The following is a 16,301-nucleotide window of genomic DNA, read 5'->3' on the forward strand; positions in this document are numbered from 1 at the left end:
ATGGAAGGCTAGGAATGTGTTAGGTGCTGGCACTATACTCAAGATCAGAGCAGATTTAGCTTTAGGGTGACATTCCCTGCTCTGCTGAGTAAGGAGGTGATGTGAAGCTGTGGGCAGAGTGGCTGTGCACATCTGTAGTACTACATAGGGTCATGGCTTCAAAGACTGAGTAGCTGTTGGATGGGAGACACGGGGCAAACAGGCTGCAGTCAGAATGGTCCACTGCTGCACCCCGGAGGCTGCAGATCTGGGGTGAAAGGATGCTGAAAAGATGCGTGTGGGGAGAAGAAAGATGTCTCTGCTGAGGACCAAGACTTAGCTGTGCAGACTTCACCTCTCCAGCCTCATGTTTCATAGGCAAAATTCAGAATTATGACAGTATAGTCACAACTGTTGGAGGGAACCTGCAAGGTCAGCTGCTGAGCCTCTTTCCCTGACTAAGGCAGTATCCAATAATCATGATTCCTGGCAGAAATTTGTCTAGCCCACTATTCCTCATTGTTTTACAAACCTGACTGACTTTTGGACTCTTTCTGTTGTGCAATATCCTCCTGGTCCTTTTGCTTTTCTGCAGCTCCCCTAAGTAGGTGACAGGCAGTTGTAATTCCTGTTGATGTGAATTTATATTAACAGGGAACAGCCAAAAATCTCCTAATTGCTGATGGCAATTTAGCTCCATTTCTATCTAGTGGCTGCAGGTGTAAATTCCCATTCCTTCACTGCGGAGAGACTGAAGAGCTGCCAGAAATTAAAGGCCATTAACTGTTACCCAGACATCATGAGCACTTTGTGGCCTCCTTTTCACCCTTCCCTTCTTCATGGGGTTACAGCCTAGTTTAAGAAATCTTTTTAAAAGAATCTCCAGTGCTACAGACTCCACAGTATCTGCAGGTAACCTGCTCTTCACTATCACAAGCCAGAGAAAGTTTTCTTCATAATATTTGTCCTGGATGTCCTGGATATGAACATATGCTGCAATTTATATATACTATTCTTTTCCTGTCAATCACAAACATTGCTCCCTTTTTCCACCAGCCTTGTACAGTATCTAAAGTCTGTTATTACAGCTTTAGGTAGATAGAAAAGAAAACTCTATTTAAAAATTCAAGAATTCTTCTTCATTTTTATGCACATAATGAAGACAGTGTCAAGAACATACCCTGCATTTTAGATTGCAGTGCATTAGCTTGTGAGGCCACTAATATTTTCAGCAGCAACAGAAAAGTATTCATATCCAAATTAATCCACCCTATATACTAGGCTAATGAACCAACCTGAGCAGTATAATTTGGAAGTTAGAATTTTTAATACTTTTAACAGCATTTTTTTTCCATCTAGGCATCATAACAATAAGAAATTCTGTGCCCGTTTAACTGTTTTTAGGATAACATACTACTCAAGTTTAACAATTTTGGATTTGAACATTTCACCCTGTAAAATAATAATCTGGATGTAGATGATGACCAGCTTTTGCACACATGTTCATATGAGAAGAATTCATCTCAATGCTCAACATAAAGAACTACTGGAATAGAAGAAATTTTGAATTAATTTGAAACTTCAGTGAACTGAAACCCAGAAGAGCGCCTCCAAAAAAAGAGATGCATTAACCTGTATATGATCAACACCTCAGCACAGTCTGAAAAGAATTGTAAGAAAAAGAACCCACAAAAATAATTAAACAGTGAAACTCTCTGAAGATTATGAGAGACCTATATCTGTTGCAGACAGAGGCAATGAAAGATGTAGAAATGAAAGAAGTTTTGCCTGTACGCTGTCCTCCAGGGAATTTGAACTATATGCTCTTCCTGCTGTGAAGACTGCCCTGGTATAACTGATGAGACATTTGAGATACTAAATTTGCTGCTTCCTGAAGTGCCAGTAATGCTTTGGCTTGCAAAACAGATGTTTTTAAGTGGGTGTTTGAGATACACAAGTTGGTGTGTAAGAGAGTGAATATGTTTGGGGGTTTCAAGCAGAGAATTACTGGATTAATATGAGGTCTTGTGAGGAACGCAAAATCTTATTTCAAGGTCATTTTAAAAACCAGCCCATCTCAGCAGAGAGTAGAAGTTGTGGAAGCAGTGAATCCCAGCTGGCTAGTGAAATTAGCTACCGGGATCTGTCCAGACAGCCTGTAGTAGAAAACTGCTTATATCAAAAGTACACAGATAATTGGCATGCAGGTTGGTAGCTTCAGTAAACAGGATAGTGGAGAGTGTTAGGGGGATGGTTGGCCCAGATGATCTTGGAGATCTTTTCCAACCATAATGATTCTATGATTCTATGATAGAGATGTGCTGAACTACCTTATCAGAACTAAAGGTGTCTATGACTCTCTTCCAGTCATGGTAAAGCTATGCTACTGGTGAGAATGTGGAGATCTGTACAATGCACTTCCCTTGCTGCTTCTCCAAGATAAACTCCTAGTATTTCAGTCATGGGCCCTAAACATGGGGCTGAAACATTTGCTGAGAACATCTTTCTACCCCAAATCTCATTGGACAGTTAAATATATTGTTTAAAAAAATATTGTTCCACAAAACCAAATAAATAATTAAAAAAGCAAATTCTAGTTGCATCACTTTAATAACGGTGATGGTACTTCAAATCCGACCCTTCTGCTGGCTGTACCTTTCTCAGCCACTCCCCTCCAATGAACATGAATAGTCTAACACCGCTGCTAAAGTCAAAATCAGGGCTCCACTTTTTCCGTTCCCCTCAGACCGCAATATAAATACATAGATATCCCCAAATGATCTTAACAGAATGATATGTAATAATTTTATTATATATATGCTTTTGACCTATCATTTGGGAGACAGACTGCTGCTAGTATCCAGTCATAACTTTTTAGGCAATGAAATTTAACAGCAATACACAGCAGCATGTATGTTACTACAGGAGAAATCAAGAACCCCACATACAACTTTAGATCAGCTTCGTTATGTAAGTTCATTTCTCTCTCTCATGGGAGGAAAAAAAATCAAAATGACTTTATAATCCAGAATACCTTGAGGAGTTAAAAAAATTAGTGTATATAAATATTTTTAAACCAAATGTAGCAGAATCACATATTCTGAAAAGCGAACACTAGGAAATTATGAGCAAGAGTCCCTGTGAGAAATCTCAGTGGTTCTAAAAACCTCTTTGGACCAGGAGGCTGATTTAGGTAGTGCTCAAAAGCAAGGTAAGATAATACCGTTACCTTCTGAGGATGGACACTCAAAACCCAAAATAAGAACATTCATTCAATAATAGGACCTGAATAATACTTGACAAGATGGAAGTATTATGTTTCTGTTAATTAACATCTCTTCTATTATCAATTGTCACACCATGCCACAGAGTACATTCTAGTTTTGGATAATGCAAGTTGTAGATCAATATTGCAGAAGCTGCCCTTGGGAGACTTTTAGGCCTACCAGTAACATTGAAGAATGAATTTCTTTAAAACTTAATATTTGCAATGTTTATAAGTGGAGAGCATTTCTATGTGTAGATGGTGGTGAAAATCATTGAGTTTAAAACCACTAGTACTGGAGAATACTCCTTAATAAAAACCCTGAGTAAAAAATACCTGGTTTTCAGAGACTTGGGAAGCAGAAAAGTTTGAGTATGAAAAACCAAGACTCCTTCTGCATCTTGTTGTGCTACATGCTATGTTTTTACTTCATTATGGTGGATTTTTTGTATACAAACATTTTCCTTAACTCAGTAGCCTGCCAGGTACAAGACAAAAATATTTTTGCAAGGTGGGCATCCTAGAGTGACCACAGCCCAGAACTTTTTCTCATGTTAAGTCTTAAATTCAGTAACTATGCAGTGATAAATTACCCTGTCTCAGGAAATTCATTGATTTCTGACTTCCAGACTAGGAGAGGAAAAATGACATAACAAAATTATTTATTTATTTTTATTAAACACTGTGGGAGTCAGTGTAAACTGGATGCTGAGAAATATTCTGAAAAGCCAGAAATTTCTTAGTTTTGACTTTACTGCAATGGCAGTGGAAAGAAGTTTCATACGTTGAAGCAAATTATGGGGATTCATGAAAAAAGCTTTGAAATCAGAGTTGTCTTTTCATTAACACAGTTGTTTACCACTTATCCATACGAAAAGTGGTTTTCCCTTCCAACCCAAACCATTCTACGATTCTTTGATTCTATGATTCCATGACATTATGAAGTCTATCTTCTCAGGATAATAACTAGGAAACAGCCATGAAAGCCTTTGCCAGCTTTTGTCAGGGTGCTGAGGGCACCCTCAGCCATGATGGCCCTTGGCCAGACTCCCAGGACTCCCTCCACCCTGTCCCAGGCCCAGAACCCCACGTCACCTCTGGGCCTGTCAACCCCTGCACCATCGAGGCTGCAGCAGGGCTCGGCTCCAGATCCCCACAGCCCTGCCCTGCCAGGCCTTGGCTCGTCCTTAGCCGAGGTGAGGCCAGATGCATCACCCTGTTTGGCAGTTTTACACCCAGTGCAATCCTATATTTTACAGTGCATGTTTATAGCCATTTTCAGATTAGTAATTATGGTTTCCAGACTCTCTCTGATAGGCTACTGGTAATTTCTGAGTATACTGTGGTCAAGAAGAAACTTATAAAGACTTAGCAGAAATCTTGGGAAAAATGTATGTAAGAGTCTAACACAAACTATGGTAGTCAAGTGTAAAATTTAGCTCGGAAGCAGTAGAAATGACTATTAATTCTTTTATAATATTATATTCACATAAAAGTAAATAATATAATGGTAATTTTTTATCTTCATTTGCAGTCTAAGAGAGATTCAGGACAGAAATTAAAAAAATAGCTTTTGACCAAACTGTTTTAGGTAATAAAAAAATAAAAAAAATCTCTGCTATTAAATGATCACTCTTGGCAGTATACCAAACAGAAAGATATACCAGCTGGCTAAATTTACAGAACACAGCTCCTGAAAAGTGAAATGCTCAGAAAACTCATGTTAGGAAGAAAAAAATGTGATCTTTAAAAGCATCACTAGCCTTTTAAAATTTTCATTCAGTACTAACAACCACTGGGAATAAAAGTAACAATGACTATTTGGAGCAACTACTCTGGAAAGAATATTTAGGCCTGTTTTATCCTAATTATTTGCTATTCACAACAGACTGCAAGTGACAAGATACTCCCTTCGACATGTAGCAAGCCTTTGCAAATGGGGTTGTACAGCCATAGTGATGCTTTCATCTTTTCACAACAGAATGTATCTGAGGGTTACAGAGGTTAACTTCCCAACAGCAAATGTGTCTGTTCTGGATAAATGAAAAACACTGTATCAAGCCTGTAAAAGTGGCATCCTTTCCAAATGGCTCTAAAATAATCTTTAAATCAAAATGCTAATTCTCTTTTTTTTTTTTTTAAGAATGTTAAGACTCTTTGTGTAATGCCATTTAGTTTTGAAATTATATTCAAATTGCTAAAACAATTTAGAGCCTATTTCTATTCAGTTTATATCCAATAATCACTTTCAAATATTTGCTTTATATAAGGTAGGTTTCAACTAGATGCACATATCCATGGTGAAGAAATTTGTGCCTAAGCTATGGGTCTGATTTAAAGTAGCTTATCTCCTTAAATTCCATCTTCAGACAACAGAGAGAAATAACCACTTTCAAGTTTCAGGTCATGTAATCTATATTAGCCACCTACTTTAAAATGAGACAAACTGGATATACACACCTTTTTTACTTTCTATTGAATGTCAAAGGATCTTAGGCAATGAATGCAGATGTTTATATCTTCATTGCAAACCCTTGAGATTGAGTCAGATTAATCCCCTTTTTATAACCACAGAAAAATGGCATACTTTTAAAAGGAACTAGGAGTTTTTTCTAGAAGTTAAACATTTGAGGTTTTAAATAAATCTGTTCCCTGTTGAATAGAAATTTCAGGTTATTCAGCACAGGGATATAACCAGAGAGTATGCTATTGAAGTATGGCATAGCACCAAGGGAAGATGAGGTCTGGCCATTTAAATAAGAATCTGTTTTTGAAAAGCATTGTTAATAAATCTAATCTTGGCATCTAATTGTTTTAACCAAATCATGCATTTTTATTCTACTCCACCACATGCTTGAAATGGAGAAGATAATAGCTTCTTGTATTCAGACGTAGTCTCTTTCCAAACAGAATCTGCTTATCCTTTTTCATCTGTCTTGTCTATTCAGCCTCTGAAAGATTATAGTGTCTTTTCAGCCTTTCCAGTACACACCCACAACTTGCCCCAGGCTTGTATTTGGGCTGTGACATATTAATGGGGTGAGGAGAAGAAGGGAGAAAGCAAAATTTCATATTAACATTTCCAGATGCGAAAAGCTTTCTAAGGTAGAAAAAACAGAGTTCATCCTAAACATACAACTTCAAGAACCAGGTGATACATTTTCAAATGATTACCTCTGTCGTTAACTAACCTGAGAGTTTCCCTACCATACCCAAACTAATACCATCACCAAATGCCTTGATTCTAGCAGTGCATGAGTACTGATTCTCATTATAAAAATCAGAAGGAGTGCAGAGTTTTAGACATTCTTATACGCCTTTTAGCACTCAAGAATGTAAGTTGCTATTTCTTGCTTTAGAAAATTGTTACATAAAACCCCCAATTTAAAATAAAACTGGAAAAAAGGGAAAGTAGGAAGCTAGCTACCAATGTCATCATGCCATGCATTTTGTTTTTTCAACTTATTATGTAAAATTCTCACTGAAATTCCAGATTCATTTGGATTCCAGATTTGCATCAGTCTTTGGGGTGGGGTGTCTTCAGCCTTTGTTAATAAGACTAGTATTTTTTTTCTAGCATAAGTCTTGAGATTATTATGCAGTTAAATTTGAGAAGGGTGGACTAATCACTTCTCAGACCACATGTGAAAAGAGAGGGTTCCACACACTATCTGAGATATGCAGGCATTTGTTTATCATGTTAAGCTTATCATTTCTGGTCCCCAAAGTTGCTGGATGCAAAAATGTGAATATACCACAATACTCTGTAACAGATAAAACTTCAAATCTACTCTTAGATCCCAGACAGAAGCATGTATATGTTAATATTAATTCACACAGGCATTCAAGAATGGATTAAAGTAACATGAATCAATATATCTCATTACTTCTGCATAGGAAATATATACTGCTGGATTCCTTAGGTACATAGTAATCCAAATCTTACTATGACTTCTCTGATATTAAGATTTCTTACTGTCCTCCAATAGCCTATTGAAATTTCTCACTAATTTTAGTTACACATACTTATCATTCAGTTTTTTACTTTGTATGTTCCTTCAGTTATAATTTCAATGCATCACAATTGATTCTTTGACTGTATACTTGATTTTACATCCAAGTAATAACTTACTTTCTTGCATTGCATTAAGAATTTCTGAAAAGTCCACATCTGTCGTCTGTACGTCTGGTTTTATCCATATTTGCGTTTCCAACTGGTTAACCTGCAAATCCTCTGTTCCTTCTGAAGAAATTGAAGAGATTGATGGGGTTTGTGACAGTGCAGTAGAAAATCCAGCCAAGGGGCTTTCAGGTGAGGGAACACACACATTGGATAATACTACCTATTTTTTTTTTCCTACAGCAGAAACAATTTTTCTTCAAGCAGCTTTCAATATAGCCAGGACTGATTTAAAGCTAAATAGAAAGAAACAACATTTCCTGCTATCAGCAATGATGCAGAGTCACCATTGGTGTGCTGCTCATTCAGAAGAACGTATGCCACCATGCCATGAGCATCCCCTCACCATACCATCCAGAAAACTAACTCCAAAATACAAAAACAGACAAGAGGTGTTCTTACAAATGACACGATACTACAGGAACAGCTGTAGTAAAATAAAAAACACACTAACACATGAACAACAAAATAAATCTCAAGACAGGAAGCAACCATTAGGATAAAAAGAGCATGGACAACATGTTTCAGCCACGGGACACCATATGGTCTCACATGACATGGTGGTGTGCTATGGTCTAGGAAGCACTCCAGTACTGCAGTCCTGCCGAAGGAGGTCACAGTGACATGTAAAGGTGTCAGTCTGAATGCCATGATGTTGGCTTAAAAGCATAACAGAACATAAAAAACATAGGCCGGGGATGACAGCTTCAATGCCCATGTAAATAGGCACAAGATTTGCACCTCTCTCAAGAATCAGGGTTCTTTCAACGTGAACGAAGAAACTAGGAAGTTTTCAAAAAACACTCTTTCCATGTTTAAAAAAAATAAAAAATGTCAAGAGCAGACAGGAAAAGATACTGGGCATAGGGGCTTAAACTCCTGGCTCTGGGGTGCTTCGATGCAGCTAGAGACAAAGAAAGACCTACTGGGCATATGGCCAGTTTTTAGAGTGACAGCAAAACCTGACATTTCACAAAGGCGTCTGTTAGAATTGATGCTCTTGAGTAACTGGTACAAAGATTTAGTAGAGAGCTGCAGGGATCAGGGAGATACCTGAGAAAGGACTTCAGAACAAAAAGGCCATGGTACAGGAACGAAATGTCAGGTTGTTTAGGCCATTACTCTGCCTCCACTAGAGGCTATCACTCATGCTTTTGATGGAAGCATTTTCCTTTCTTACACAGTTTGTCTATAACAAGCCAGTCTTCTTTTGAATTCCCTCCCAAACTACCGTAGCCACAGGAGGGGCAGAGACCTACTGTTGGTGCTCCCCAAGTGACCACTGCCTTGATGGGAGTGATGAATTATATTTCTGGGCACCAAATTACTCAACTCTATTTTAAAGACCCTAATTCACTTTCTGGAAATATGGACCTCAAAATGAGTATATTGCATTTTCAGTCTTTTTTTTTTTTTTAATTTGCCAATGCTAAAATATTATAAATTGCAAACTCTCTCATTCTTGCCCCAGCATATTCATTTGTTCCACGGTAAAGACCCACCGTTAATATGAGACACAGCTCCCCTTATAGATTCCTGTAAAGTGATCTGTCATAGCAACAGCAGGAGTCAGCATTTAATGATGTAGAACAAAGAGAATTTCTTAAGTGAGACAGCTGATTATTCATACAATAGCAGCCTTGGGAAATCTGCAGATGGCCTCAAAGGTGGCAGTCTTGAATCTGCCCCAGAGAAGAATTCTGGAGACTAAGGAAAAATACTGCAGCTGCTGGAAAAGACATATAAGCAGAGGATAGAATTAAATAATGGACAGCAATTCAGTCAAGCAGCTTTGTCAGTGATGTCATTCATTTTCCTGTTAAATACTTAACTGTCATTTGAAAACGTATAGAAATGAATGTTTGGATCCTCAATCCACCAGCCTGTCTTCATTCGAACCTGAGCTGGAGCAAAATAATGACGCTACTGGTATATATATAATACCTCCTCTTCCCCAAAAGCCTCCATTCCTGTCACACTCAAATTACTGCTCCCCAGAACAGACGAAGGTAACACAATCCCTGCAGCATCTCCAACAGATCTGAACTAATTGGGCGGGAGAGAGAGGAAATGACAGCCAACCAACAATGGAGGTCCCAAAGTGCTGACATCAGATGAAAACCACAAGCCTATTAATAAAAAGAAGCTGTTGGAAAATTCATATATTCCATTTCAAAACCACTTTTAATTAATGAAAAATACTGTCTAGAAAGGCATCAGAAAGTGTCCAGTCTAAACCAGACTGTTGTTCAGCCAAACACAACCTATGAAGCCAATACAAGTTTTGCTACAGTCAGATCTCTCCTGTATTTGACCCATTTGTAGTAAAGGGAGCTTCCAGCAATCCAATATAGACATGAATGACAGTTTCATACATTTATCTGATATACAAGAGTCTTAATATCTAGATTCACTGCACAAGTATCAGACCAACAATATCAGCCAGCCTATTTTCACTCAAAACTGTAGGCAGTCTTCCACCACTCCTTTGTGATTTAATACATGGTTAATCACAAACTTGCCTCCTCCAACACAAAGAGAAAAAGAAATGCATCTGCCAGCAACATAGTCTCTAAATAAGCGGTTACAGGAATACTCTTCTCCCACAATCTTCATGGTGTCAATAAACACAGTCAAATCAGGGCACATTTGTTTCTTCCCTTCTCCCTCTCCCTCTACACCCACTTTGCAGAGGGAACACTTCGCTGTTTTTTTTTTGTTTGTTTGTTTGTTTTTGTCTTAGAGAAACAACCCCTATGTGTTAGGTCAGGGACTGGCCAACTCAATCATTTCTGATTTGCTGGTGGACAGAGGTTTTACTCCAGCAGGTGTTTGGACAGTCTACAGTGTTCTCTCCTACATCTTTTGTCTTAACAATGTTCTCCAATACAACAAACCAGGTAGTACCTGGTGCTGCTGTTGCTTTTGAGGGATAACTAGCCTGGCTTTAGCATATCCTTCTTGCTTTAGCAGCTGCTGATTCATACTTTATCAGTGACAGGTTTCACTGACTAAACTGTAAGAAATATTGCCCAGAAGGCCATGAGGGAAAGATCTTCTATCTATGGAAACATGAGAAATAAGCAAACATAAATAAAAATGAAGTAAATATTAGATTTATCGAACTTTAAGTGATTTTATTAAAAGGTCAGTCTGAGATTTTTCTCGGCCTATTCAGACAGTAGTTCATCTGAGATCACATTTTAAATTAGCTTATTACATTTACTTTGATGTACTCTTTAAACTAGTGAATAAGTAGCATACTGTTACTGATTTTGAAGGGCCTCTACTAATTCAGATAGCAAAACATATGAGATTTAAAAGGCATTTAATTTTTTGAGGCTGGACGAAATGGCTTGTTCTAAAGTGGAATTTTATTAAAATTATATGTAACAGATAAGCAAATTGTGTGGCAAGGTAGTTAATATGGTGCTGATGTTAAACAAGGTTTTCCACTGCAGTGAGTTTCTGTATCTACTTAAAATTACGAACATATGTAGCACCTTGCTGGATGAGAGTCTTGCTACATATATCATCTAGTATCTACTCAATTATCACAAACAGCATTTCGAGCATGAGCTTTGAAAAGCAAAAGACTATTTTCTTGAACAATAAATACTTGGAGCCAGATTTTCCAAGCCTGCACATTTTTACATGTGATTTTCTGTGATGGGCAAACCATGTTTGCAGATGAGTTACTTCACACAGTGTTCTGAAATTGAGCATGAGCATTTGGATGCACAGAAAATGTGCAGAGTTTCAGTATATGGCACCAAAATAAAGATCATGCAAATAAGTTGATGGGGCAAGTGCTTCTGTTTCTCAAGGCACAGTAAGGTTTCCATATTTACTCAATAATTTGAATGAACATGTAAGAACATCTTTGTAATTTGCTGTGGCAGTCAGGTTTCTTGAGTAATTTTACTACTTGAATTTTTCTATTCTTGAAGAATTTTCCTACTTAGGTTCTGCTCATTGGTAAGAATAGAAATATTTAACTCAGTTGCTTGCTGAACAGTCTTCTTCGTCCTCGCTCAATTCCAATTAACTCAGCAAGTGCAAATAAATGTTTTGTCTACAGCTCTAGAAGTCTCTGCAGAGGAAAATTGATAGCTTCAAAACATCTTTCTGAAGAGGCAGCTAGCCAGACACTTTTATCAGTGCAGTGAGATGATTTTTTTTAATCATTTTGGCAGCAAACTTGTACTTTCACAATGACTGTACATTAGCCTGGAAATGGAATACAAGTGGTAAATACCTAGTATGCCACGTGGGTATATGCTCTTGTCACAGAAAACCATCTACTTATTCATCAGTGACTTGGATGCTGCAACGAAGTCCACCCTCAGCAAGTTTGCTGATAGAAAACTGGGAGGAGTGGCTGGTAGACCAGAAGGCTGTGCTGCCATTCAGAGGTACCTGGACAGTCTGGAGAGTTTGGCAGAGAGAAACATCAGGAAGTTCAACAGAGGCAAGTGCAGGGTCCTGCACCTATGGAGGAATAACCCTGTGCCCCATTACAGGTTGGGGTTGATGTGCTGGAACGCAGCTCTATGGAGAAGGACCTGGAGTCCTGGTGGACAGCAAGGTTAACCATGAGCAATCAATGTGCCCTTGTGGCCAAGAAGGCCAATGGTGTCCTGGGGTGCATTAGGAAGAGCATTGCCTACAGGTAGAGGGAGGTGATCCTCCCACTCTGCTCAGACCTGGTGAGCCCACACCTGGAGTTTTGTGTCCAGTTCTGGGCTCCCCAGTACAAGAGAGACATGGAGCTCCTGGAGAGAGTCCAGTGGAGGGCTACTAAGATGATGAGGGGCCTGGAACACCTGTCGTATGAGGACAGGCTGAGAGAGCTGGGCCTGTTTAGCCTAGAAAAGAAAAGACTGAAAGGAGATCTTATAAATGTATACAAGTATCTGAAGGGAAGGCGTCAAGAGGATGGGCCCAGGCTCTTTTCAGTGGTGCCTGAAGACAGGACAAGAGGAAATGGGCACAAACTGAAACACAGGAAGTTCCATCTGAAAATGAGAAAAACTTCTTTACTGCGAGGGTGATAGAACACTAGAACAAGTTGCCCAGAGAGGCTGTGTACTCTCCTTCTCTGGAGATATTCAAAACCCACCTGGATGTGATCCTGTGCTATGTGTTCGAGGTGACCCTGCTTGGCAGGGGGGTTGGACTGGATGATCTCCAGAGGTCCCTTCCAACCTCAGCTATTCTGTGATTCTTTCATACTTCTAAGAGGGCCAAAGCACATGGTGCCCTTTTCACTAAAGGCAACCCCAGTCAATATGGGGTGAAGGATCACCCATGCAGGTACTTTTTCTACTGTCTTCTTACTCTGAATGTTAGGCAGGTCAGCTGCAGCAAAAGTGCAATTTGAAATGGAAATTGTTTAGAGTATTATCTAAACATCTTAGGGCTACACACGCATATGAAATCAATAGCTTTACTCATCTCAATTCTGGCATCATGTTTTCAGTGACAGAAATAAAGTAAAATCTACACCATAGTGGTTCTTCTCAGCATCCATCCCAGGATTATAGTGGACAACAAACCTCAAAGTATGAAGTACATGTTGGTTCAGTTACTGAAACTCAAAAAGTTTCAACTACATCAGGTTTTGTTCCCCCCCCCCCCCCCCCCCCCCCCCCACCAGAGGGATTAAAACAAAAAGTGTTTGGAAATGTTAAAGACTGCAGCTTTTTGACCCACCGGTCCAACACTTTTCTCTTTTCTGGAACAAGAGCATTACTTAGGAGCTTTCATTGATCCTTACAAGTAGTACTAAGTTTCCTCTATCTTGCAGTTTCAACACAATTTCAAATTTCTACAGGGTGTAGATTCCCTTTTTCTTTCATTTTAATGCTTGTTTCCAATCTTGGGTTACTTTTGAAGATTGCAGTCAAAAGGACAGGAAAAGGTATGTGTTTAATTCTCTGTTTCTAAGAACTTGTTGACAGATCTTTTTATTTAAGATACAACAAGGCAAAACCATCTGTCTACCACGTCTGCAGTGGTTTCAGTGTGGTAGGACAGTGCCAGCACGTATGTACCTGTTGTGGCAAATCAGGAGTATCTTAAAGCCCAATTTTGCTATCTATACAGTTTTCCCTCATTTGAGGTACTTATTTTTTACCTATGTAGGTCACAGGATTTGCCCCTATCTGTCTACAAAGCACAGTTCTGGAAGAATTATAGATACTAAGTAATGATACATGTTGAAAGAGAGACCTTTAGAGACTTCTAATTTAAGTCAAAGCACTGTATCCTTACAGCATTAATACACAATGTGTTTCCAAGACAGAAATATTTGGGTACCCTGTGGAAATATCTGCAGACTTTGAAAAGCCTCTGACCTGGTAGACTGCTACATATATCCATAACTCCTGGTAGTCTTAATTGGTTTACCAATTACTTTAAAAAATAGTATAATCTGTCAATGTTCAACATAGATAATTGAATATTTCACTGTGCAGAAAACATCATTTCTCTTAATGGTTTTCTCACTGATTATGGACAAAATAGTGTGTCTGTATATTAGTGCGAGAGAATCAAAAGCTGAGTGTAAAAACACAAAAATGCCTTGTTAGTTTCAACAATGCTTTGAAAGCGATTGGAATGAATACATAGGACTACTTCATTTTCTGTAGGTAAGTCCAAACAACGCTAGAAAAAAGAAAGAAAAAAAAGAATTAAAAAACTCATGTCATTTTATTTATCATAAAGAATCTATGCAATGGCTGTCTCTGTACATGGTCATGTCAAGGGTATCATAATAACTATACTGGAATTAATTTTGAAAGGCTACTTAAAAACATTTTCCCTTTGCATTGCAATTTACTGTAAGGCATGTCATATGTTTAATTGTTAACACAAACTCTTTCCTTATCTTACAGAAGCAGCAATAGTGAAGAGGGGACTTCTAAACACCTAGTACTACTAAATTATCACAGCCTAAGGTATTTTTAAGACTTATGGTGTCCACTCTGCTCTCTGTTAAACCCTGGCTGGCATCAGAAGCAGAGAAGTCCTCTCAGCAAATTAACCACAGAGAAGTGGGATGTCCTGCATTCAGCATGCCCTTTCTTTCTGTGTCTCTCATGCTGCCTATGCTTTTTCCAAAGACAACTACTGACAAAATGGATGGATAGCCCTCAGTGCAAACTCATATTTTGAAAAATTTCCTCTCCTGACAATGTCAGGAGTTGTTAGCAGGCAATCCAGGAAGGGGAGAGGGAGAAAACATTTGCTGAATAAACTGTTCATTGCAAAGTTTGCCTGGTTCTGAAGTCACTAGTTTATGGTGAGAAAAAGAGAAAAGCTGGCTGCACAGGGGTAAGGGGCATGACCTAACAGATAACTTTAGTGTGCCAAAGATTTACTTCATTATAACATGGAATACCAAGATAGCTTTTATAAGATACCCAGCTTGTCTTCCAGGGGTATTTTATGTAACAATCGTTTATACAGACTCACATTATACCATAGCCTATCATAGCCTTTTCAGTGATACACATCCTGCCAATTCATTCCCTCATAAAACACCAGCAGCTAAACCATTTTGGGAACTTCAGCTGTCCTGAAACTGCTGAGGAATTAACGTAGCAAAGGAATGTGAAAATGGTTATCCTAAATAGATGGTAGCAGAATAGAGGTGTATCCAGTGCAGGATCCTACATCTGACAGCAAATGCTTTCACAAAGGGAATATGAACAGAGTAAGCAAATACAGTCTATCCCCAGTCTGTCTCTTCCAATTTGCAGAGATTTAGAGGCTTCTGGAGTGGAAGGTTTAATCTAGACAATAATAATTAATGGCTACCAATGCCCCTCAATGTCTCAATGGCTTTGAGAGTATCTCACAAGCAACAGGAATCCTGCCCCTAAACCTGGTGCAGTTGGCCTTTCTTATAAAACCCTGTGACCTCCTAAAATTACCAAGAGTAACCAAAGAGAAATACAGCACTTCACCATTAAAATGCATGGACTAGCTCTGGGCTGCTCACACAGGATGCCTGTCCAAAAGAGAGAATTTTCAGTAATTAGTGTTAAGCAGAAACTCCTTCACAAGCGGCAAGACAGTGTCTGAACCTCAAGGATCATCATTTTCAGGCATTCTGGCAGCACAAAGGGCCTTTAAATTATGTGCAGTTTTGATGACCCTTAAAAACCTTCCATTTTCCTTGAAGTTCAGGTTACTTCTTCATGCCATAGTCCAGGTGCTAAATTCCTTTTCTGTGCTGCATGTTCCTAAAGCAAGGTCAAAATAAAGCAATAAGCCTGTAGTGCTATCTCTCTTTTTCTGTTGTAAGCACCCTAAACTGTTGTCTGTAGGTTCATGCTCGGTGCACCACACAGATATCATAATGAAGACCTCAGAAGTGTGTCTTTCATGTTCTGCTGGACCTCTGAAGCCCAACACAATACAGAACTGCATACCCCAAGTATGTAACTAGCAAATACTGTGCCTCCATGGAGTTATCCAGCATGTGGGAGAACACATCTGCTTCCCTGAGATGTTCAGCCACTTGTGGCACAGGGAAGGGTAGCAGTCTGCATGTCCCAAAGGGAGTTTGCTCGTTTCTTGGAACAAGGAACAGATCAAAAATGATGCCACCTTTGCTACCCTTATATCTGCTGTAAGCAGTGATGTTTTTTTTCATGCAATTCTTTTTAGGCTTGCCACCTCCATGTATTGCAGTAGTAGGATTTTTTGGTGGGTTCTGATACATAGATGTACTTACTTATGTCTAATTGTCCATGCAAATTCCACCCCCCAAACACTTTTTTTTTTTTTCCCTGAATTATAAATAAAGGTTTGGCTTAATTTTGAGATTTCAGAATGAAGCACAGGCTTGGAAAACGTTCTTGCTGT

General features: G+C 38.8%; 1 protein-coding gene across 3 annotated transcripts in view; it reads right to left on the bottom strand.

The window, feature by feature from the left end:
• ANO4 (anoctamin 4) overlaps nt 1-16,301 on the bottom strand; it is a 224,567-nt gene that overhangs the window by 106,235 nt on the left and 102,031 nt on the right. For all 3 annotated transcript variants that reach the window (XM_080595542.1, XM_080595543.1, XM_080595544.1), the window contains one exon: nt 7,377-7,487. In XM_080595542.1, coding sequence (XP_080451668.1) covers nt 7,377-7,487 — 111 coding nt within the window. The remainder of the gene's footprint in view (nt 1-7,376; nt 7,488-16,301) is intronic.

Source organism: Anser brachyrhynchus (assembly GCF_964034855.1).
Source record: "Anser brachyrhynchus genome assembly, chromosome: 1".
NCBI lineage: Eukaryota > Metazoa > Chordata > Aves > Anseriformes > Anatidae > Anser > Anser brachyrhynchus.